The sequence below is a fragment of the Rhinoderma darwinii genome, chromosome 3, assembly GCF_050947455.1.
Source record: "Rhinoderma darwinii isolate aRhiDar2 chromosome 3, aRhiDar2.hap1, whole genome shotgun sequence".
Lineage (NCBI taxonomy): Eukaryota > Metazoa > Chordata > Amphibia > Anura > Rhinodermatidae > Rhinoderma > Rhinoderma darwinii.
Genome location: NC_134689.1, coordinates 400,659,808 through 400,682,602, shown reverse-complemented (window position 1 = coordinate 400,682,602; position 22,795 = coordinate 400,659,808). Strand labels below are relative to the sequence as shown.

At 42.3% G+C, this 22,795-nt stretch overlaps 1 protein-coding gene and 1 long non-coding RNA gene across 12 annotated transcripts in view; one reads left to right on the top strand and one right to left on the bottom strand.

The window, feature by feature from the left end:
- Positions 1–10,007, top strand: part of CACNA1A (calcium voltage-gated channel subunit alpha1 A) — a 267,076-nt gene extending 257,069 nt beyond the window's left edge. For 6 of the 7 annotated variants that reach the window (XM_075859128.1, XM_075859126.1, XM_075859122.1 and 3 more), the window contains 2 exons: positions 357–568; positions 6,012–10,007. In XM_075859128.1, coding sequence (XP_075715243.1) covers positions 357–568; positions 6,012–6,545 — 746 coding nt within the window. In that variant the 3' untranslated portion in view covers positions 6,546–10,007. The remainder of the gene's footprint in view (positions 1–356; positions 569–6,011) is intronic. The other variant, XM_075859129.1, reaches the window with a different exon arrangement.
- Positions 1–22,795, bottom strand: part of LOC142750216 (uncharacterized) — a 212,875-nt gene that overhangs the window by 83,424 nt on the left and 106,656 nt on the right. For 4 of the 5 annotated variants that reach the window (XR_012882586.1, XR_012882587.1, XR_012882582.1 and 1 more), the window contains one exon: positions 11,600–11,768. This is a non-coding gene — a long non-coding RNA (uncharacterized LOC142750216). Of the gene's footprint in view, positions 1–10,675; positions 11,769–22,795 lie in introns of those variants that run through there. The other variant, XR_012882583.1, reaches the window with a different exon arrangement.

Here is a 22,795-nt window from a genome sequence, read left to right as displayed (position 1 = left end):
AGAAGTAAGGTTTGTACCTTTTTGAATATTTTTCCTCCAACACTTGGAAATGGTGTACAGAGGGGGACTGGCCCTTTAAATATTTGCATTGGGCCCAACAAAATGTTAAAACGGCCCTGGAAAAATAAAATCCATCTCAAAATCCGCACGTAAAAGCATCTGATTTTGCTACATATTTTATCAAAAGTTTTTGAACCTGGCCAAACAGTATTATAATAACTTATTCAATGATTTGATTTGAGTCTGAGTGCTTGACTCAGATTGTGAGCTTTTCTGCGGCAGGGGCCATTGTGATGAATACTTTCTAATAGAAGATTTACATAACCTAATTTCTCATCATTTGATACCATCCATAGGTCTTGGTACAGAGCTCAGCACCACAACACAGTCATGTGACCTGCCTTCAGAAGAACGAGGACGAACCCGAGACAGAAAGCATCACCACCACCATCACCATCATCACCACCACCATCACCACCACCCTGGATCTGATAGAGAACGTCTAGATTATGGGAGACCAAGTTCTCGTTCACCAAGTGAGGGCCGAGACTATGCTCCACAAAGACAGGTGGGTTCTTCCTTCAATGATATGTAACCAGGGGGTGAAGACAGACTGGAAAGGGAAGGAAGAGCAGGACAGTATATAAACACAAAAATTGGAGAGAAGAACACTTAGGACATATAATATAGCAAGCTACTAATAACATTTACATGTATATGGTATTTTTTAATCACTAACATATGAAATATGTCCCTGCTGCAGGCCAAATGTAGTATTACATGCCGGCGATTCAATTAAATGGCCGACCATTTAATGCATGGACGTGCCAGATCCACCAGAGCAGGAGCTACTCATACTTTGCGGCTGTTCTTTTTGGCTCATAAAGGGGGTTCCTGAGCAGGGGGTCCTACCTCTTTGACATCCATATGTCATAATAGGACTAATGGAAAGGAGTTGCTATGCTTTTGCACGCGTTGCATCTATAAAAAAGTTTCTGCACGCATTTCATATTCTCTTAGATGATATTGGGTGCACCTTCTTTGTTGGGGTATTGACAGGCCCTTCAACAGTGCACATTGAGAGAAATTTATCAAGGTGATGCAGCTGATGGCCATAATACAGCTGCCTTTTAACGTCTGTATTACATGCACAAGATCTGGACCTCCGCGGTTCTACTGAACTGAACAAAGATCACCATCATTAGAATTGCGGGGGTCTGGGTGTTGCTGAATACAGACATTTAAATGCGACCTTACACTTTTAAGACACCTGAGACACTTGTGGGTTTTGTCTCGCAGAAGAGGTGTGGTGGAGCCTGGGTCTGGCTTATTAGTCCTAAATCTGCAAGAGTTGATATAGTCAATGGCCGACCTGGCGGCCATGGAAAACAACCGAGTGGAGCTTGCCTAAGCCGAAATGATACAGCACTTTCCTAGCGCCATTTTCACAATAGATGGGTGTCCAAGGGACCTCCTCTCTTACATACATATGGCATATAGAAAGGGGTTGTCTATACTAAAGCAAACAACCCCTTGGACAGGCAATTTTAGGCTAAGTCTCGTGACAGCTGTAGTAATGTGATTTTCATGTGACTTCCCGGCAACTTTCTTTTTCATATTCTGTCACATAATGCTCATTTAAAATCTACATGCAGACTAAATAGCCAAAAATATGTGGACACCTGATTATTACACCTATATGAGCTTGTTGGACATCCCATTCCAGAACCATGGATGTTCTTATGGAGTTGGGTGCCTATAGCAGCTATAATACCCTCCACTCTTCTGGAAAGGTTTTTTACAAGACTTTGGAGTGTGTCTGAGGGAATTTGCTCCCATTCAGCCAGAAGAACATTTGTGGAGTCAGGCACTGATGTTGGGGGAGAAGGTCTGGATCACAATCAGCGTTACAATTCATCCCAAGGGTATTGGATGGGGTTGAGGTCAGGACTCTTTGCAGCCACTCAAATTCCTCCAAAACAAACTCCTCACCCCATGTCTTTATGAAGCTCACTGTGTGCCTCAGGGGTGCAGTCGTGCTGAAACAGGAAAGGGCTGAACCCCAAATAGTTACCACAAAGTTGAAAGAATACAATTGTGTAAAATGTCATTGTATGCTGTGGTATTAAAGGGAACCTGTCACCAGCATTTCACCTATTAAACCAGCAATACCTGGTGGTAGTGGGTGAAAAATCATTTCTATATAACCTATAGTTATCTTCTTAGTCGGCTCTGTAGCTTTAGTATTCAGTTTTTTAGTGTCCCACACCGTATGCTAATGAGCATAAGAGTCAAATCTTCGTTTGAAAAGAGTCAAATCTTCATTCCTCAAATCTTTCTGAGTTAACCCCGCCTCCTTAATTTTGATTGACAGCTCCTCGCCTTCCCCCAGCACACTAAATTCCGCGCTTGTTCATTGATGTCCTCTTCTGGTGTGTGTGCACAAAGGAACACCGCATTATTATGATAAAAAGCGAATAATGTTTGCAGACCGTTATTTACAGTCGGAGGAGGAGTTTAGGAGAGGGGATAACGGCAATGAACTTTTTATAGCAGCGGCCAGTGAGTGATAAGTAAAGTTCAAAAGGTGAAATGCTGGTGACAGGTTCCCTTTAAGGCCGGATTCACACGAGTGTTCGGTCTATGATATACGGTATGTCGGCAGTATGTCCCGGACCGAACACACTGCAGGGAGCCAGGCTCCTAGCTTCATAGTTATGTACAACGCTAGGAGTCCCTGTCTCTCTACGGGAAAACTGTCCCATACAGAAAACATGATTACAGTATGGGACAGTTGTCCCGCAGCGAGGCAGGGACTCCTAGCGTCGTACATAACTATGATGCTAGGAGCCCGGCTCCCTGAAGTGTTTGTTCGGTCTGGGAAATACTGCCGACATACGGACCGTATATCACGGACCAAACACGCTCGTGTGAATCCGGCCTTACCCTTCACTTGAAATAGCCAAACCCTGAATAACAGCCCCAGACCATCATCCCTCCTCCACCACATATTAACACTAATAACTCTGTTAGGTAGCGTTCTCCTGGCATTAGCCAAACCCAAGTTCCTCCATCAGATTGCCAGAAAGTGAGATATGATTAATCTCTGCAGAGAATAGGTGATTTTTACACACCGCACGCGTTAGAACACTCGGCGGGCGTGCTCTGTGACTTTGCCTGGTTTATCGCTTCAAGGCTGAACTGTTGTTACTCCTAGATGCTTCCACTTTACAAAAATAGCACTTACAGGTGACCGTGGGAGATCTAGCAGATAATAATAACAACACTTACAGGTGACCGGGGCAGATCTAGCAGGTAATAATAATAATAATAATAATAATAGCTTTTACTAATCGAAAAGCCATAGGTGCCATCCTTAGACAGTGCCACATTTAAATTTACTGAGCTCTTCAGTACTATCCATACTATGAGCAATATTTGTCTATGGAAATTAAATGGCAGTGTTCTTGATTTTATGCACCTATTTTCAAAGGGTGTGGCTAAAACACCTAAACTCAATAAATGGCAGGGGTGTTTACATACTTTTGACATTATAGTGTAAATTTGGCTTTTGCTTGACTCAATATATTTATTTAGACTCAATCTGTCATACTACGAAGCTCCTGTGTGTAGCTCCGGACATCTATTAATTACATCTGCCCTCAACTAAACACTAAACTATTTAGTGCAGTTGCATTTACAACCTCTTAGGCCAGGTTCCCAGGTGTCGGATACGCTGCGTATCCGACCTGGAACCCGCAACGTATTCCGTACGTAAAAAGTCAGTTTTTCAGACAGAGTTTCCGCTGCGGAAAGCAGCACTGGAAAAAGAAAAATCATTTATACTTACCCCCTCCCTCTCTTCTGCATGTAGTCCGGCCTCCTAAGAGGACGTTGCAGGCCATGTGACGCTGAAGCCTGACTAACGTGGTCACATGGGATGAAACGTCATCCCAGGAGGCCGGACTGCAGGAAGAAGCAGAGAGTTCTGGGTAAGTATGATTTTTTTTTTTCTGAGTTGGGATTTTTACGGTGGAATCTCTAGGATTCCGTCGCAAAACTTAGCGTTCTGTTACAGGCTTTGCATCCCCATTGAATTCAATGGGGAAAACCCGCACCAGAAAAGCAACGAAAACGCAGCATCGCAGGTCAATTTATTACTTTTTTTTCCGCAGCGTGGGCATGAGATTTTCCTCCACTTTGCTGCTACTGTAAATGCTGTGGAATTTCCGCACAGAATTCCGTTGAGGAAATTCCGCAGTGTTTACACCATGTGGGGACCTGGCCTTATAGTGTTAATCACTGTCAGCCATATTATAGAACAAAGAGGTCACATGACACACATCCTTGCAGCCCTGACTACTAAGAAATGGGAAGAACTCTGTATTTAAGTTGTCAATGCTCCTTATTCTTCATTGTACAGAGGACCTTATAAGAAAAAAAAGACTATTCTCATGTTCTTTTTAAAAACAAATAATGACATATACATTTGTAATCATTATTAGTAGCTTGTATTTTATCATTTTGGTACTTAACACACTGTCCTCGTATTCTACATCTTCAAGAATTACATTGTGTTGTGTATTAAAGAGTATCTGTCACCAAAACGCTTTTTCTGTTTTTGCACATATCCTGATAGAATGATATAATAAATATATTCTGCACTACGAGATATTATTGTTTTCATATAACTCACACTGTAATATTCCTGAATCAGAAAATAGCTGCTCATGAATATTCATTAGAGGTTCAAACCCTTTTAGAATACGTAATTGAGCAGCTTACTCCACAAGCTGACAGCTCATTAGCCTGTCACGTAATCTCGTCTGTGAAACTGTCAATGTGATTGTTTAAAGTCATCACTGAAGCTCCAGCCTTTAGACTCATTCAGAGGTAGACACACCCCTTAGACTCATTCAGAGGTAGACACACCCCTTAGACTCATTCAGAGGTAGACACACCCCTTAGACTCATTCGCTCAAAGACTCCAAAACAGTACATTTTATTGAATTTTCTTACAAGAATATATTGAAATATAACATTGATTATAACTGGTGACAAATGCTCTTTAATAATGCAGAGTAGAGAAAGAATAAACAGAGAAATTATTTGTTAGAAGATTTAATATAAAATCACCCCCATCCCCTCTATCCTCTCTCCATCCTTACTCTAACTTCTTGCGTTTGTGATATTTATTCTGTGGCTGGAGGGGCTCTACTGTGATACCCCCCTCCTTTCATCTCTCTCTCCTTCCAAAGTTGCCATTTCTTTGCCTGCTTGCCCTTTCCTCCCCTTATCAGCTTCCCATACTGTCACATTTTTCTTGCTGCTCATGTATTTTTAAAGGGAATGCAGGTGGTTATGGGTATACGATGAGAAGTGGTGAAGGTGGAGAAGGTCTGGTAGTAGTGGGCTTTATCTGTCTTTTAGTTGCCTACTCTCACTTTGGTTGGATCTTCTGTCTCTTTACCCCTTGCTTGTTTTGCTCAATCTGCTTGTTGCTGCACTAAAACTTACAGAAAATCCATATTTTTTCCACTTTTTCTGTTATTTTTTTTATTTCCTTGTTGCTGTTGCACCCTTTCCCCATCCCCTCTAAACCCTCATAAACCTTCTGTGTACATGTGAGGGCACTTCTCTCCTCTTCTTGCTAATTTCTTAACTCACCTCCCTTATGTGTTAATTGTGTCCTATCTTTGTCTTCCATCCTTGAACACCCTTGTCCTCTGTTTGTTGTTCTAATCCATTCTATCATTCATCTCATCTGTTTTACTATTGTGTCTCTGTGTGCTCCTGTGGACATATCCTTTTATTCTATACATCTCACTCTTTCCGTCATCGATATACCCGACATAACAACTCATGTTTCTGGTTCTCCATTATTTCCTTTTTCATCACCCTTTTTACTCTCTTTCCAACCTCTTGTGTCCTGTATCCGTCCCACCTGGTGTGTCTCCTTTTTGTGTTTTCTCTTGCTCTTGAATTCCCATTTTGTTTGGATTTTTGTGTAGGGCAGTAGTTCAGTGGATGGCAGCCCCGTGCCCTCAACCTCTGGGGCCAGCACACCCCGCAGAGGAAGGCGACAGCTGCCCCAGCTTCCCCAAACTCCCAGGCCACGAATTACCTACTCCCCTGTGGTTCGCCGGCCTGCTAGCATCTGCCCCTCCCAGCAACAGGAGCAACTGTCCCCCTGCAGAATTACGACACCCCTCCCAAGAAGATACCCGACGAATGACAGCAACGTGGGCAGCAACGAAAGACGAGCCACTCATAACGATTCTCCTCGATCACATCGTCACACCAGGGGACACTGCTCTGATGCCCCTCGTGCTGGATGCAGGCACAGTGGTCCTTACCGGGATTCCTCCTATGAGGGACCACACCCCTGTGACCAGCGCACCTCCAGGACTGCTGACCCCGGGGGGGCACTCCCCCTTTCGCCACATGGGCGCAGGCTGCCCAACGGCTACTCCCATGGGACCCCGCGACCCACTAAATCTCGTCACGAACGTTACAGTGAGAGTGAGGAGGACGACTGGTGCTAAATAAAATATATATATATTCATATTTATATTTATATATATATATATATATATATCAAATTAATAAAAATGAACTACAATCTAGCAGGGAAATCAAAGACACATCTGCAAAAAGGAAAAAGACAGGGGGAGGAATATATGTTGCCCAAAACATTCGAAATTGCCACCAAAAAGAAAATCCTCCTTTTATTCCTTTCCACATTTTTGGTAAAAGGAACCACGCCCTTGCAGCATGTTTTTATAGTTCCAAAAATTTCAAGAGGGCATCTGTATTTTCAAAGAGAGTAGATGACACTCAGGAGGATAAAGCAACAAGTTTACCACCAAATCCCCCCTCCCTGCTCTCTGAGCTATCCCAATATCACCTTTCAGAAACATTTCCATTGGTCAAATCGTTCCAGAAGACAAGAAACAAACAAAAACGCAAAACCGGCGTGAAAAAAATTCTACATAAAAAAAAAAAAGCTACAGAGAACTTTTGGAAAATGTACAAAATGGTATTATTTTATTTTCTTTTTCTCAATTTGTATTGATGAGTTTTATCATCCAGAGGATTGGATATATATGTGTGCTGGTTTATGTCTTGGAAAGAGCACGCAGATGCACACACACACAAGAGTGTTTAGAGCTCATATTTGTTCATATTGCCTGCGGAAATGAGAATATTAAAAGAAAAAAAAAATCCAACGAAAAAAAAAAAAGACAAAAATGTTGGAAAAAAAAAAAAAAAAAGCAGCATTTGATTCAACATCTGATTTTTTGCTTGAAAGTCCCAAAAATGAGACATAAAAAACACAAAAAACAAAATTGCGTTGCTGATATTTTAAATGCTTTTTTTTCCGACTTTGTTTGAAAAATGTTAGATGCGGAGTGTGGCGGATGCATGAATATTATAAATGGCAAAAAAATGTTTAAATATAAATATATATATATACACATTGAATTTATGATGATAGATAAAAACTGGAATCTCTATCCAAGTGGCGAGCTGAGAATTATGTATTGTGGGGAACATGCTTGAAAATCTATATTATGGTCTATATTATATTTGTAAATCTTCTTTGTTTTATTTAAAAGGAAAAACCCTTTTTAAAAATGAGTATAAAGCTAATATATAGCTGGCCTACTACAGAGTGATAAAAATGGCTTCCACACTGATATTGCCCTTACATTCTAAAGGGAGGACATACCAGAGCCAGCCCCTGCTCCCCTGGGCGATGTAAACCTCATTCTCCACAGATACTGCAACATTAACAAACAAGGGAGAGAGAGAAATCAAGGGTCATGCTGTCCCCCCTCCAAAAAGCAGTGTGAATGGGGAGAGGGGGGAACCTGCTCAGGGCCTTCTTGCCCCATGATGTGGTATAGTGATGTGAACCAGAAGGCGCATACATAGTGGAGAAGGGCCCAATATCAAAATGGGGCACCACTCCTCAATACATGCCCTTGAGTCCCAAAATATGAGAAGTCTTTAAAATGAATGTCCACCCTTAAAGCCCATTTTGTTGTTTTTTTTGTTGTATTTATTTAAATAGGTCCAACATTTTGAGCTGATTTTTGTTTTAGAGGTCAGATGGACATATAGTTAAATTATTTCATTCTGGCTGCTTGTAGCCCCCCCTAGAGGGAGCTCCAGAGCTAACTGCATACTATTTAGACATTGAGCTCAATAATAAAATAGTATGCAGTAAGCTCCCAAGCGCTCCCTAGTGGTGGCTGCTGGCAGATAGAATTTTATTATTTATATTTATGCAAAGAATCAGGAATTCTGTAGATTTATTAACAAATTGGTTAGCAAAGTATGCTGGACCTAAAAACAACATGGTTATATGAGGTAGACATTCATTTTAAGTGTCTCGTTGTCACCTTATGTCATAAGTTATTTGCTACCAATTATATGTTTCTAAAAAATAAGGATGCACATTGCAAGAGGTTTATGTTGCCTATTTCTAATACAAAGGGTGTTAAGACGACGACAACTACTTAAATACATTCTTACAATTTTATACTACGTGACACGTCTCCCATGGTGTATTATTATAATTATATTATTATTATTATTATGATCCGGCATGATAAAGATTGAACGCCAATGCTTATCAAGACTTAAATAACTGTTCTTGCTTTTTTGTTTCCTCCCCCTGTCTTGGTTTCCTCGTGGTCTTTTATGTAACTGTGTTATAATTATGGATATAAATCTGATGACATCACCTCTCTTGAAAATACGTATTATTAAACATGAAACGTTGCTTATTTTGTAGTCATCAGGTTTACACTTCCCTCTTTCTACATATGCATTATAAACGGGGTTTAGGTTGTTTTTTTTGCCATAAAAAAACTTATTGGGCTTCATTTATAAGAAAAACAAATCAATCAGATCACCCCTTTCATTTAGTATTCTGCAGTAGAAACGTGTCATCTTACAGACACTGAACAAGCAGGTGCTGATCAACCAAAACTCAACCCATCCCTATTATTCCCAGGATTGAATGGCTTTGGGTTGTTGGTTGTCGGCTATAGACATAAGACTATGACTTGGACCTTCGCCAGATTGGGCAATGACCACGCAGAGTTGTAACTTCACCCAGGGCTGAAGACTTGGTTCACAGCTCTTTATCTGAATGCCTTGGCCAAGATAAAGTGGCTTGTTGTCACGTCCCACCCCCAGACCTAGTACCTAGGGCACATGCCCGCTCCCAGCTGTGGCCTTGGGTTATATTTATGGGTAAACCATACTACTTCTCCACCTTTGCAATACAAAGTTCTACTTGTTGGCAAGTCTGTCTACCATCCTAATGGCCCATTATTATACAATGATTCCTTTTTTATGGGACTTTGTAGATTTGTATGAACTACAAAATAAGCATCACCTCTATGGGGATAATAGTGATACTGTTCCTTTACATGAATGCTCCTGCTACAATAACAATGGGTTATCATGTGAAAAATGAACAATAAGCCCAGAGATTCATATTCATGTTATTAAAGTGTTGAGGCGCTGCGCCTATGTTATGACCACATCTGAGAAGAACTGAGACGACCTGAGGCCTCGTAGCACTGTTTTTTTGCTGATACTTGAAAAATAAAATAACTCAGATATATGGATGACCAGAATAAAATGGACTAGGCTAGCAGTCCCCTTCTATTGCATGCATTTATGACCTGTAAGTGGCGCCAAAGGGCAGGCGTGAATATTTGTAATAACGCGTGGGCCCTACTTTTGCACTAAAAATAAGTGTTATGTTATCCTGACAATTGTAAAACAGAACAGCATCTCAGGTTGTAGAAAATGTCATGTATGAGGGTCTGTGCCGATCGGCAGGTGTTGTGCACAATGTGCGCAGGGAATACAGACTGGGGCAGAAACGTATTGTACACAGATGCACCACTGCACTCTTTTTTGTCATTCATAGTTATTTTCTAAGTGAGACTCTTATGAAATAAAATTGAACGGCTTGAATTCTCCATTATTCGCATTATCCTGCAAATCATAAATGTGACATAAATGTGTAACTATATATGTATGACGGATATGTTTGCTGATTGGTCGATAAATGAGATTCTGTGGCATATATAGTTGGCACTGTTTTGCCCATGGTACTCACCGTAAAAGTAGAGTGGAGGATTTAGACACATTTATGACAAAAATGTTGCATCTCTACCTCCACATAGTACCGGGCTTGCAAATAAAAGTGCCATTGTTTAAGCCATTGCTGTATGTCGTAACAGATGGATCAAATGTGGCCCAGACAGTCGTAAATTTGTTGCAACATTTGCTTGCATACATATGTATGGTAAAAGCCAGAGCCACAGGGATCAGCCGGTCAATGGGCCGACTTCATTTATAAAATGGGCTGTCGTAGTGAAACAACCCGCCCACAAATACTCCCTACGGTATATCAATATAATATGGCCAAAATGTCTGATGGGGGTGGGGGGGGTTCTGAATTATTTCCGCCATACATGTGACGCTTATGTTTGGTTACTCTCCGGTAAAGTCTTAGGTTGAATGCCGAGGTACGAAAGGTAAGGTCATGAAGTAGAGATAACAATGTGATATTAATGTACCCAATGTCTTATTGATTGTTATGGTTCATAGTGAAATAAGCGAAATATTAAAAGGGTCATCGCTATTTTATTTTTTACATTTATTTATTCGCAGAATAGGAACTTATTCCGTTTTCTCATCTACATGTATTAGGAATTCTGCTCACATGACTTTATTATACCAGTGCTGTAGGTCCGTCTCTTCACAGTAGAATGGTATAGTCCACTCGGACAGTCCTGTGTAATGCATTCTGGGATAACTTATAAGGCGTAAACATGACGTCAGTCATGTGACCCGCCACACACATCATGAGACACCTAGCAAGTAGTTAGCAACTGGGTTACATGACCTACTGTGTTGAGGACACAGCCATGTTCTACTGTAAGTGACCTTTTCCACTCAAAAGGACCGGCTAGGTTTAGGGTGTAGTTACACGTGCCAGTTTTGTGCATTTTTTTTTGTTACAATTTTATGCAAATCACAACGAAAAAACAACACAAAACTGGCAACATGGGTAAAAGGTAATGGTGGGTTTGGGCGCATGACTTCTCACTGGTTTTGGAGCCTCAGACAGACAATGGGGGAATTTATTAAGACTGGCGTTTCATGCGCCAGTTTTAATATAAAGAAAGTTGGAGTAGAGTACAACACATTTATTAAGAGGCGAGAACGCGGCCGTGCGCCATCTATTCTCCCTTCCTATTGGACATACTGTAAAATAAAAAATAAGTATACTCACCTCACCTCTTCTCCCCTCCGGGTCCTTCAGCGTACATACAGGAGCAGCATGCTGTGAGGACCTGAGGGGACCTGGAGAAGAGTAGAGTAGGGTGGGAAGTAAAGTCAGAATCATTTTTTTTTAAATTATAGTAAATTTGTCGGGTCGCTGTGGACCCACCCCTTTTGGGAAACCACGCCCTTTTTCACTAAAGCGTAGAGAGCGGCGTAAAAAAGGTCAAAAGTCACAACTTTAGTTAAATTCCCCCGCAAAATGACTCCTGTAACTCACACAGAATCCTCGTCCTCCGCTCCTTAATCTCGGAGCTGTGCGCGCGTGTCCGGCTGCTCAGTTTGAGCGTCTTTGGCTCGCTGTTGCCTTGCCCGCTGCAATCTCCCGCTGGTGCCAATTTCACACTTGACCAAGTGCTGGCGCTGCGGACGTTCCTAGGACTTGGCATCTGGTAAAGGAGAAGTATCCAAACCAAAGAGAAAGTTATCTGACAGACAGTGTATTATAATGCAAAAATAAATTTACTTTTACCAGCCTCCCAGTGCAAATACCGGCTGGGCCAGTGGTTTACTGGTCTGCTGGCAATTTTAAAGTGTACATATTTATTGTACAACATAGTTGCCTGTATCTAGGTGATGTATACAATGACTGCCTGTCTCTGGGCGATGTATACAATGACTGCCTGTCTCTGGGCGATGTATAAAATGGCTGTCTGTGATTAGATGATGTATACAACAGCTGTCTGTCTCTAGATGATGTAAAAAATGGCTGCCTATATCTAAGTGATGTATAAAATGGCTGCCTGTCTCTAGGTGATGTATAAAATGGCTGCCTGTCTCTAGGTGATGTATAAAATGGCTGCCTGTCTCTAGGTGATGTATAAAATGGCTGCCTGTCTCTAGGTGATGTATAAAATGGCTGCCTGTCTCTAGGTGATGTATAAAATGGCTGCCTGTCTCTAGGTGATGTATAAAATGGCTGCCTGTCTCTAGGTGATGTATAAAATGGCTGCCTGTCTCTAGGTGATGTATAAAATGGCTGCCTGTCTCTAGGTGATGTATAAAATGGCTGCCTGTCTCTAGGTGATGTATAAAATGGCTGCTTGTCTCTAGGTCATGTATAAAATGGCTGCCTGTCTCTAGGTGATGTATAAAATGGCTGCCTGTCTCTAGGTGATGTATAAAATGGCTGCCTGTCTCTAGGTGATGTATAAAATGGCTGCCTGTCTCTAGGTGATGTATAAAATGGCTGCCTGTCTCTAGGTCATGTATAAAATGGCTGCCTGTCTCTAGGTGATGTATAAAATGGCTGCCTGTCTCTAGGTGATGTATAAAATGGCTGCCTGTCTCTAGGTGATGTCATGCTGTTAATAAAGTTAACTGTTAAAAAAAAAAACACACACATCACACAGAGGAGACAGGGTGAAGAATGTACGAGCTGCTCCTACACATTCACTGACATGATGGGATTCTGCTGTAGGCAGAAATTCTTCTCTATTAACTAATATTCACACGTTAGAGACCTAGACAGAGTTATAGTGATGATCCGGTTCTATGAGGTAAAAAAAAAAAAAAACACTACTCACCTCTTCAATCCCCCTTTGATCCAGCGCAGATTCTCTGGCAGTGCGAACGGTGATGCTAATAGTAAGGCCCGTGACCGCTGACGCCATTGATTGTCTACAGCAGTCACGTGCTGGTGGACCTGTGCTGGATCGGCAGGGGATTGAAGAGAAGAGTAGTGTTTTTTGTTTTTTTTCAATAACTGCACAAGCCCTTTAGCTGAATCCCAGGGGTCATATGACTGACACCATGTGTAGTCCATTCAGTTAGTCCATGGATGCATTACACAGGACTAATCTGTGGGCTTTACCATTCTACTGTAAAGAGATAGGAGCCTACAGCACTGGTATAAGAAAGGTATGTCAGCAGAATTCCTAATACCTGTATGACTATTGTATGATTTCCTATTCTCTGTATAAATGAATAAATAAAGTGAACAAATCAAAACCGGACAACCCCTTTAAAGGGTTTTTCCCGTCTCGGACAATTATGGCATAGACACAGGATATGCCATAAATGTCCGATAAGTGGGGAACCCATCTTTTGGACCCACACCTATCTCTAGAACGGGGCACCCTGACCCCAGTCCTACCCTCCCGAATACCGGAAACAGTGAAGCTCGCTGTGCTACGCTGTTTCCGTAACTCCCATTAACTTATAAGAGAGTTATGAAAACAGCGTAGCAAAGCGTGCTCGGCTGTTTTCGGGAAAACCCAGCCACCTTCGTAACTTATAGGCCGGAGACCAGCGACAGATGGAGAAGGTGGGGGAGGGGGGGTCAGGGGCCCCATTCTAGGGACAGGTGCAGTTCTCAGAAGTGGATATGCCATAAATGTCAGAGATGGGAAAACCCCTTTAATGGCTGCCTCCATTGTTTGCTGCCTCCATTGTTTACTCATATGACCCGGACGTGATTTGCAACAGTGATTTCTCATGTTGATGGGCTCTTGATCTACAAATTATCCATATCTCCTATAATAATAATGATAAGAACTTGCAACAAATGTTACCCAGTCTATGAAACGTGCACAGCTTTATACCACTAGTATTATTATTACAGAACGTGGAAATGTCTATGTTTATTTCTTTAACTATATTTATGTACTAATGATAGGGGTTCCTATGCTGTAGAAAAGATCACCACTTATCAACCAATCCGATTATTTAGCAGTTTATCTTGTGGAGATTGGATAAAACATAGCAAAATCTCCTACACAAAAACGAATGTACGACAGAAGTCTCATTTTCCCCATGATGGTCGCACAATGCTTTGCATGGCTGGAGTCGCATGAACTCTCTTAAAATGTAAAGATAATGTAATCGCACCATTGTGGTTGTGCAACATTTACATTGATGTCCATGGAAGATCGACCGTGTTGTCTCACACAAAAGTTGCAAGCCCACGTCTCACAACTCAAAGTAAGTGAATGGGTTGCAGGTCAGGGCTAAAGTATTACATAGAAATTGAATTTATTGATGGTGTTGGACAGCTGTGCCCCTCTTGTGTACTTTGGGTTTGTGCTGCCATGGCTTCAGGGCATTCGAAAGAAGCTACGAGTGAACGTCACTCTTTACAACACAAGGTGGCTTCATGTGGTCATTTACAATCGCCCATCAGGTCATGTAATAATTTTTTTCACTGTGTGCATGATGACAAATTATGGGGAAAATCTTAAAATCTGACCTTTTGGGAGATCATAAAGAACTGGATGGAAAAAGATTTAAAGTCTAAGATCCGGTAATGGTTGTTGTAGTACATGGTGTTTATACCCTGCAGCTGCTATCGGGTCCATGGAGAGGAGAGGTCTGGCTCAGGTTGGCACCACTCTCGTTGGGAGGAGTGAGGGTGCATGGTTCACCATCCCCGAGGAAGGCAAGGAAACTTTAGTGACCTTCTCTCCTACAAAAGGTGAAGGGGTTCCGGAAGCAAGGGGGCCCTAACGCCCCAGGTGGATGGGATGAATCCGCACCAGGAGCCATCTCTTTTCTACGAATGACCGTATACCACTTTTCCCCTTCCAATCTGTATTTGTGGAAAAGTTACCGATTGCCAAGAAGCACTTTACATGAAATCTTTATTAAATGCTTCAGGATGATTTTCTATACAAATTCTATTTCAGATGACAGGTTCTATTTTTATTGATCCAGTAGATATCAGCTCGCCACTGTTCAGGGAAGAGGTTCAATTGACTTGATCTCAATCACCGTCAGAGGACCATGCAAGATGGAATGAACAATATAGGACTTGCAAGCTTCTCTGACACGTGAAAAGGTTAAAGTCACCACTGGTCAATGAACGATTTTGCAGTTGACATCTCTTTAAAAAAAAAAAAATACAAAAACAAAAAAACGGGGGCCAAACAAACTGACCCTAATAATGCAAAGCTGGTCCAATGACTTTACTTTTTATCCTGCCATTTTTCCTGTTTGAATTTAGAATAAAAAAATGAAAAAATATAAATAAAAATGAATATGTTTTGATGCATTTTAAAAGAAAAATAAATAAATAGTAAACTGCTTTACATGGCTGTTGTGAGAGAGAGACCGATTATTATGACGTCATCATCTGTATTGTAATGAAGGAGATGTAATGTTGCTGACTGCATGCATAAAGACTGTGATAAGATTATTGTCCACTCAAGAATAAGGCTTTGTTCACACTGCAGGGTATGCTGTATTTGCAACGTACCTCAGACGTATCCTAATGAGGCACATCTCCCCGATATGTGCCAGACGTAGTGTAAAAAAACCACTACGTGAATATAGTTAAAGGGTTGGAAAGCTTTAAAAGGATGGCCTTCTTTAGGCCAAGGGCGTCCATACCATAGAGGCAACCCATGGAGTGTGTCCTAGTTGGTTTTATCCCTTATTTTAATGGGTGTCAGAACATGTGTAGAGATCCCTTTTTCATAGGCCCTACGATATTAGTATACAAGGTTGTGGAGAATCAATCAATAGATCTTGCAAACAAACAACTAATTAACCAGCACCAAAAGGGGACCCCATTTTAATCTTTGTTATGGGGCCCCATCAACTGCTATGTATGCCTGTTTTGGACATGCCGTTTTTATTAGAAATGTACCCCAATAATAAGGTGACCATGGGGTGTCCAGCTGCTGGGTCCCCAACAATGATCTGTAAACTGTGGGGTAACATGTCAGCATGTGTTCAATTTTCCTTCAGTCCCACCACAGGGTGAATGAATGGGATGTCCATGTAATGCATGGATATGATGGATCGCCATCAAGTGCCAGCAAGACTTACCCAAATAGCAGGCAAACAGCTTACTGCTTCATTTTCCTGCTTGACCTGTCTGAGAGTGGCCAAATGATTTGTGCCAGCTTTTATACACATCCAGTGGGCCCAATTGGTAAAAAAAAAGGTGACATCCATTGAGATTCCAGCTTTCATTTTTCCAGGACAGGTTACAAAATGCTACTCCTCCACTTTTCCTTTGCACTAGTTATATTACATGAGACTGTTGTATCAGTGTAAGGACTACATGTGAACTCATTACCATCCTGATTCCACAAAACCTGTTCACGGTGGTGTGTGCAAATTTGGCAGATATAAAGGGAATGTGTCATCAGAAAATCTTCTATTGTTTAAAGGGGTTGTCCACCTTTGAAAAACAATTGTGCAAAACATTATACATATGTAATGAAGTATCTTTGTAATATACTTACCGTTTCAAAGGTGCAGAGGTCTTCTACTACGGAGTTGTGTCACGTGACTCTGCCAGCATCGTCCGCTGTCTGTTCTTCTTCATTCTGTACTTCCGTACGAGCTCCTCTTCCGGTCTTCTGCTCGAACGGTGCGTCATCCGTGATGTCCCTGTCATGGGCTCTTCCGAACTAAGTCTTCGTGAACTTGCACCTGCACGTTTCAAATTTTTTTTTACGAATCACGCATGTGCAGTAAAAATAATATGTAATGCGCCTGCACATTAAAGTTGATTTATTGCGCCTGCGCATTCAAAGCAACAAATCAACTTTGCAGGTGAAATAAATTAGATTTTACTGCGCATGCGTAAAATAATTAAATGTTATTTTTATTGCGCATGCGTGATTCATAAAAAAAAATTAAAATGCGCAGACGCAAGTTCCCGAAGACGTAGATCGGAAAAGCCTACGACAGGGACGTCACGGATGATGCACCGTTCGAGCAAAAGACCGAAAAACAGATCGTCCTGAAGTACAGAGTGAAGAGGAATGGACAGCGGAAGAGAAGATTTACGATGCTGGCAGAGTCATGTGACACAACTCCGTCGAAGACCTCTACACCTTTGAAACGGTAAGTATATCACAAAGATACTTCATTACATATGTATAAGGTATTGCACAATTGTTTTTCAATGGTAGACAACCCCTTTAAAGCAAGTCTTTATTGTAAAGGGAGTCTGTCATCAGTTTTGTCCCTCCCCGTCCCTTAAACTTCCGACTCTGCTAGTTAGGTATAGAGAAAAGCAGGGGCAACATACCTCTGTTACATATCTTCGTTCTGGCATAAGAAAAAGCCGTTTTATTCTCGCATGTGCCATTTCTAAATTGGGTTGAAAGTGGCCACATCTGACATGCTGAGCTCTAACCCATCCTCATACACCCCCCTCTGAGTTTTCACTCAGGACACAAAGCCTCACAACTGATCCTTCCTGTTCTGTGGAGATCACTTCTCAGCAGTCATCACAGGCAGGATTACAATGACAGGTGACACCTATATACAGTGGATAAAAAAAAGTCTACACGCCCCTAAAAAATTCCAGCTTTTTGTCATGTTAATAAATGAGTACTAGATGAATCATTTCAGAACTTTTCCCACCTTTAATGTGACCCATAATCTGTACAATTGCATTGAAAAACAAACAAATCATTTAGAGGGGAGAATTAAAAATAACAAAACTACAATAATGTGTTTGCATAAGTGTGAACACCCTCTTATAATTGGGGATGTGGTTGTGCTCAGAATTAGCCAATCATATTTAAACTCATGTTAAATAGTAGTCAGTACACAGCTGCCATTATTTAAAGTGATTCTGAGTAATCCCATATAAAGTTCAGCTGTTAGGATTTTCCTGACATTTTCTTTGTTGAATGTGACAGCAAAAGCCATGGTCCGTAAAGAGTTTACAACACATCAGAGGGATCTGATTGTTGAAAGGCATCAGTCAGGAGAAGGGTACCAAAGAATTTCCAAGGCATTAGATATACCATGGAACACAGTAAAGACGGTCATCAAGAAGTGGATTACATTTGGCACAACAGTGACACTACCATGAACTGGACGTCCCTCAAAACTTGATGAATAGACAAGACGAAAATTGGTCCGGGAGGATTCCAAGAGGCATACAGCAACATTAAAGGAGCTGCAGGACTTTCTGGCAGGTACTGGTTGTGTAGTGCATGTGACAATCTCCCGTATTCTTCATATGTCTGGGCTGTGGGGTAGGGTGGCAAGACGCTAGCCTTTTCCAAAAAGAAAAACATCCAAGCCCGGCTATGTTTTGCAAAGACCTACATCAAGTCTCCCAAAAGCATGTGGGAAAACGTGCTATGGTCTGATGAGACCAAGGTTGAACATTTTGGCCATAATTCCAAAAGGTGTGATTGGTGCAAAGCCAACACTGCACATCACCAAAAGAACACCATACTCAAAGTGAAGCATGGTGGAGGCAGCATTATGCTTTGGGGCTGTTTTTCTGCAGCTGGAACTGGGGCTTTAGTCAAGGTGGAGGGAATTATGAACAGTTCCAAATATCAGTCAATATTGGCACAAAACCTGCAGGCCTCTGCTAAAAAGCTGAAGAGGAATTTCACCTTTCAGCACAACAATGACCCAAAGCATATCTCCAAATCAACAATAGAATGGCCTCACCAGAAGAAGATCAAAGTTTTTGAATGCCCCAGCCAGAGCTCAGACCTGAATCCCTTTGAAAATCTGTGGGATGATCTGAAGAGGGCTGTACACAAGTGATGCCCTCGCAATCTGACAGATTTGGAGCGCTTTTGCAAGAAAGAGTGGGCAACAATTGACAAGTCAAGACGTACCAGGCTGATGGACTTCTATCCAAAAAGACTGAATGTTGTCATAAGTATTAGTTTAAGGCTTTATTCAGACGAACGGGAAATACGCGCGTGCAACGCGCGTGATTTTCACGCGCGTTGCACTAACTTATATTAGTCTATGGGGCCGTGCAGACATGTGCGTGAGTTTTGCGCTGCGTTGGTCCGTTGCAAAAAACTCACGACATGTCTGTTGATTCAGCGTTTTCAACGCATCACGCACCCATTGAAGTCAATGGGTGCGTGAAAACCACGCATGCCGCACGGAAGCACTTCCCTGCGAACTGCGAGATTCGCGCAACAGCTGTCAAAAGGATGAATGTAAACAGAAAAGCACCACGTGCTTTTCTGTTTCCAAACATCCAAACGGAGTGTCTTTGAGAAGAGCGAACCCGGACAACCGAACCGAACTTCACCGGGTTCGGCCAAACTCGTTTTGGCCGAACCCGGCAAAAAAATATCCGGTACGCGACGTCAGGAGATAGTCACTGTCCAGGGTGCTGAAAGAGTTAAACTGTTTCAGCACCCTGGACAGTGACTTCCGATCACAATATACATGAACGTGTTAAAAAAAAAAAACAGTTCTAACTTACCGATAACTCCCGGCTTCTTCCTCCAGTCTGACCTCCCGGGATGACAATCACAGGCCAAGCACAGGCTGCAGCGGTCACATGGACTGCCGCGTCATCCAGGGAGGTGGGGCCAGATGTCAAGAGAGGCGCGTCACCAAGGGCGCGTCACCAAGGCAACGGCCGGGAAGTTCTCGGTAAGTACGAACCTCTTTTTTTTTTTAACAGGTTGCTAGATATGGTGATCGGAATTCACTGTCGAGGGTGCTGAAAGAGTTACTGCCGATCAGTTAGCTCTTTCAGCACCTTGGACAGTGACGGGCGTCGGCTAGCCTCATCTCTATGATGGCGGCTGCGCGAAAATCACGCAGCCGCGCATCATACACAGATGACACACGGAGCTGGCAAGTGATTTTTGCGCGCGCAAAACGCCGCGTTTTTGCGTCCGCAAAAACGCCACGTTCGTGTGAATCCAGCCTCAGGTTGTGTATATTTATGCAACCCCATTATTTTTGTTCTTTATTTTTATTTTTCCACTCTAAAAGATTTCAGTTTGCTTTTCAATGGTATTGTACAGATTATGGGTCACATTAAAGGCGGAAAAATGTTCTGAAATGATTCATCTTGTACTGATTTTGTAATATGACAAAAGCTGCCATTTTAACAGGGGTGTGTAGACTTTTTATATCCACTGTATAGATAACACAGGAGCCACCAGTCATAATAGACTGACCCCAGGGGCGTAGCTAAAGGCTCATGGGCCCCGATGCAAAAGTTCTTATTGCCCCCCCCCCCCCGCGCAAACTTCTCATGGCGGAGGGTCCGCAGCTTTCAGTTGCATCGCTGGGTCTCCTAAGTGACCCAACAATGCAGCACCAGCAGCCGGGGCGTCACTAAGGCTGGGTTCACATACCCTATTTACGGACGTAATTCGGCCGTTTTAGCATTGAATTACGTCCGAAAATGCGGCTCAAAAGCGTCGGCAAACATCTGCCCATTCATTTGAATGGGTCTTACGATGTTCTGTGCCGACGGTCATTTTTTTTATGCGCCGCTGTCAAAAGGCGGTGCGTAAAAAAGACGCCTGCGTCAAAGAAGTGCCTGTCACTTCTTCAGACGTAAATGGAGCCGTTTTCCATGGACTCCATGGAAAAACAGCTCCAATTACGTCCGTAATGGATGCAGCGAAAGACGCCTGCACATGCCTTTACGGCTGAAATTACGGTGCTTTTTTCTCCTGAAAACAGCCCTGTAATTTCAGCCGTAACGGACGCCGCCGTGTGAACATACCCTCAGGGCTTAAAATGTCAGGGGAAATAGCCCCAATACATATGTGTCCGCCCCCAAAAAAAAATGTGTGTATAGGAGACAGCATAGCATATCTATAGCACTACGACCCTATAAACTATGGATAGGATTAGATACATTGGCTCAGCAGACAGTATCACACATGATAGGATTAGATACAGTGGCTGAGCAGACAGTATCACACATGATAGGATTAGATACAGTGGCTGAGCAGACAGTATCACACATGATAGGATTAGATACAGTGGCTCAGCAGACAGTATCACACATGATAGGATTAGATACAATGACTCAGCAGACAGTATCACACATGATAGGATTAGATACAATGACTCAGCAGACAGTATCACACATGATAGGATTAGATACAATGACTCAGCAGACAGTATCACACATGATAGGATTAGATACAGTGGCTCAGCAGACAGTACTACACATGATAGGATTAGATACAGTGGCTCAGAAGGCAGTATCACACATGATAGGATTAGATACAGTGGCTCAGCAGACAGTACCACACATGATAGGATTAGATACAGTGGCTCAGAAGGCAGTATCACACATGATAGGATTAGATACAGTGGCTGAGCAGACAGTATCACACATGATAGGATTAGATACAGTGGCTCAGCAGACAGTATCACACATGATCGGATTAGATATAGGGCCCAGCAGACAGTATCACACATGATCGGATTAGATATAGGGCCCAGAAGACCGTATCACACATGATCAGATTAGATACAGTGGCTCGGATGGCAGTATCACACATGATAGGATTAAATACAGCGGCTCAGCAGACAGTATCACACATGATAGGATTAGAGATAGGGCCCAGCAGACAGTATCACACATGATAGGATTAGATATAGGGCCCAGCAGACAGTATCACACATGATAGGATTAGATACAGTGTTTCAGCAGACAGTATCACAAATGATAGGATTAGATACAGTGGCTCAGCAGACAGTATCACACATGATTGGATTAGATATAGGGCCCAGCAGACAGTATCACACATGATAGGATTAGATACAGTGGCTCAACAGACAGTATCACACATGATAGGATTAGATATAGTGCCCAGCAGACAGTATCACACATGATAGGATTAGATACAGTGGCTCAACAGACAGTATCACACATGATTGGATTAGATATAGGGCCCAGCAGACAGTATCACACATGATAGGATTAGATACAGGGCCCAGCAGACTGTATCACACATGATTGGATTAGATACAGGACTCAGCTCGCTGACATTGCGGCTCCAGCACTGGACCCAGGAAAGGTAAGAATAATAATTTTGCTTCTTTATGTGTTACTGATTATTTTTGTGTGTTTGTGTTTTTTTACAGGTTCGGTTGTTGGACTATGTCGGATTCGAGGACTACTTCAATGACGGCGTTTTTTTTATTCTCAATAAAATGGTTAATGGGGGTTGTGTTTTTTTATTTCAATAAAATATTTTTTCTATGTGCTTGTATCTTTTTAAACTTTATTATCACCGCCTTAGTAATGGCCGCTGGCTGATTGACAACCTCCATTACTAAGGCGGGGCTTAATGTTAGCAGGTGCAGAGGCCAACACTAACCCCCATTATTACCCCGGTACCCACCGCCACCAGGGGTACTGGGAAGAACCAGTACCCGACCATCTGTAGTGACGGTCAGGCACCGGGGCGGCCGCAGGCTGGTAGTATCAGGCTGGGGAAGGCCAAAAACAGTGGCACCTACCACCCTGGTAATGCTGCCTGCTGCTGCTGTGTTGTATCTGGCTGGTTATGAAAATTGGGGGGGACCCGACATCGTTCTTTCCAATTATTTTTTATTTTATTTATTTATTTATTTTAAATGACGTGCGTTCCCCCCCATTTTTCATAACCAGCCAGATACAATAAAGCAGCAGCAGCCTAGCATCACCAGGGTGGGAAGGGCCACTGTTTTTGGCCTTTCCCCTCCTGATAATACCAGCCTG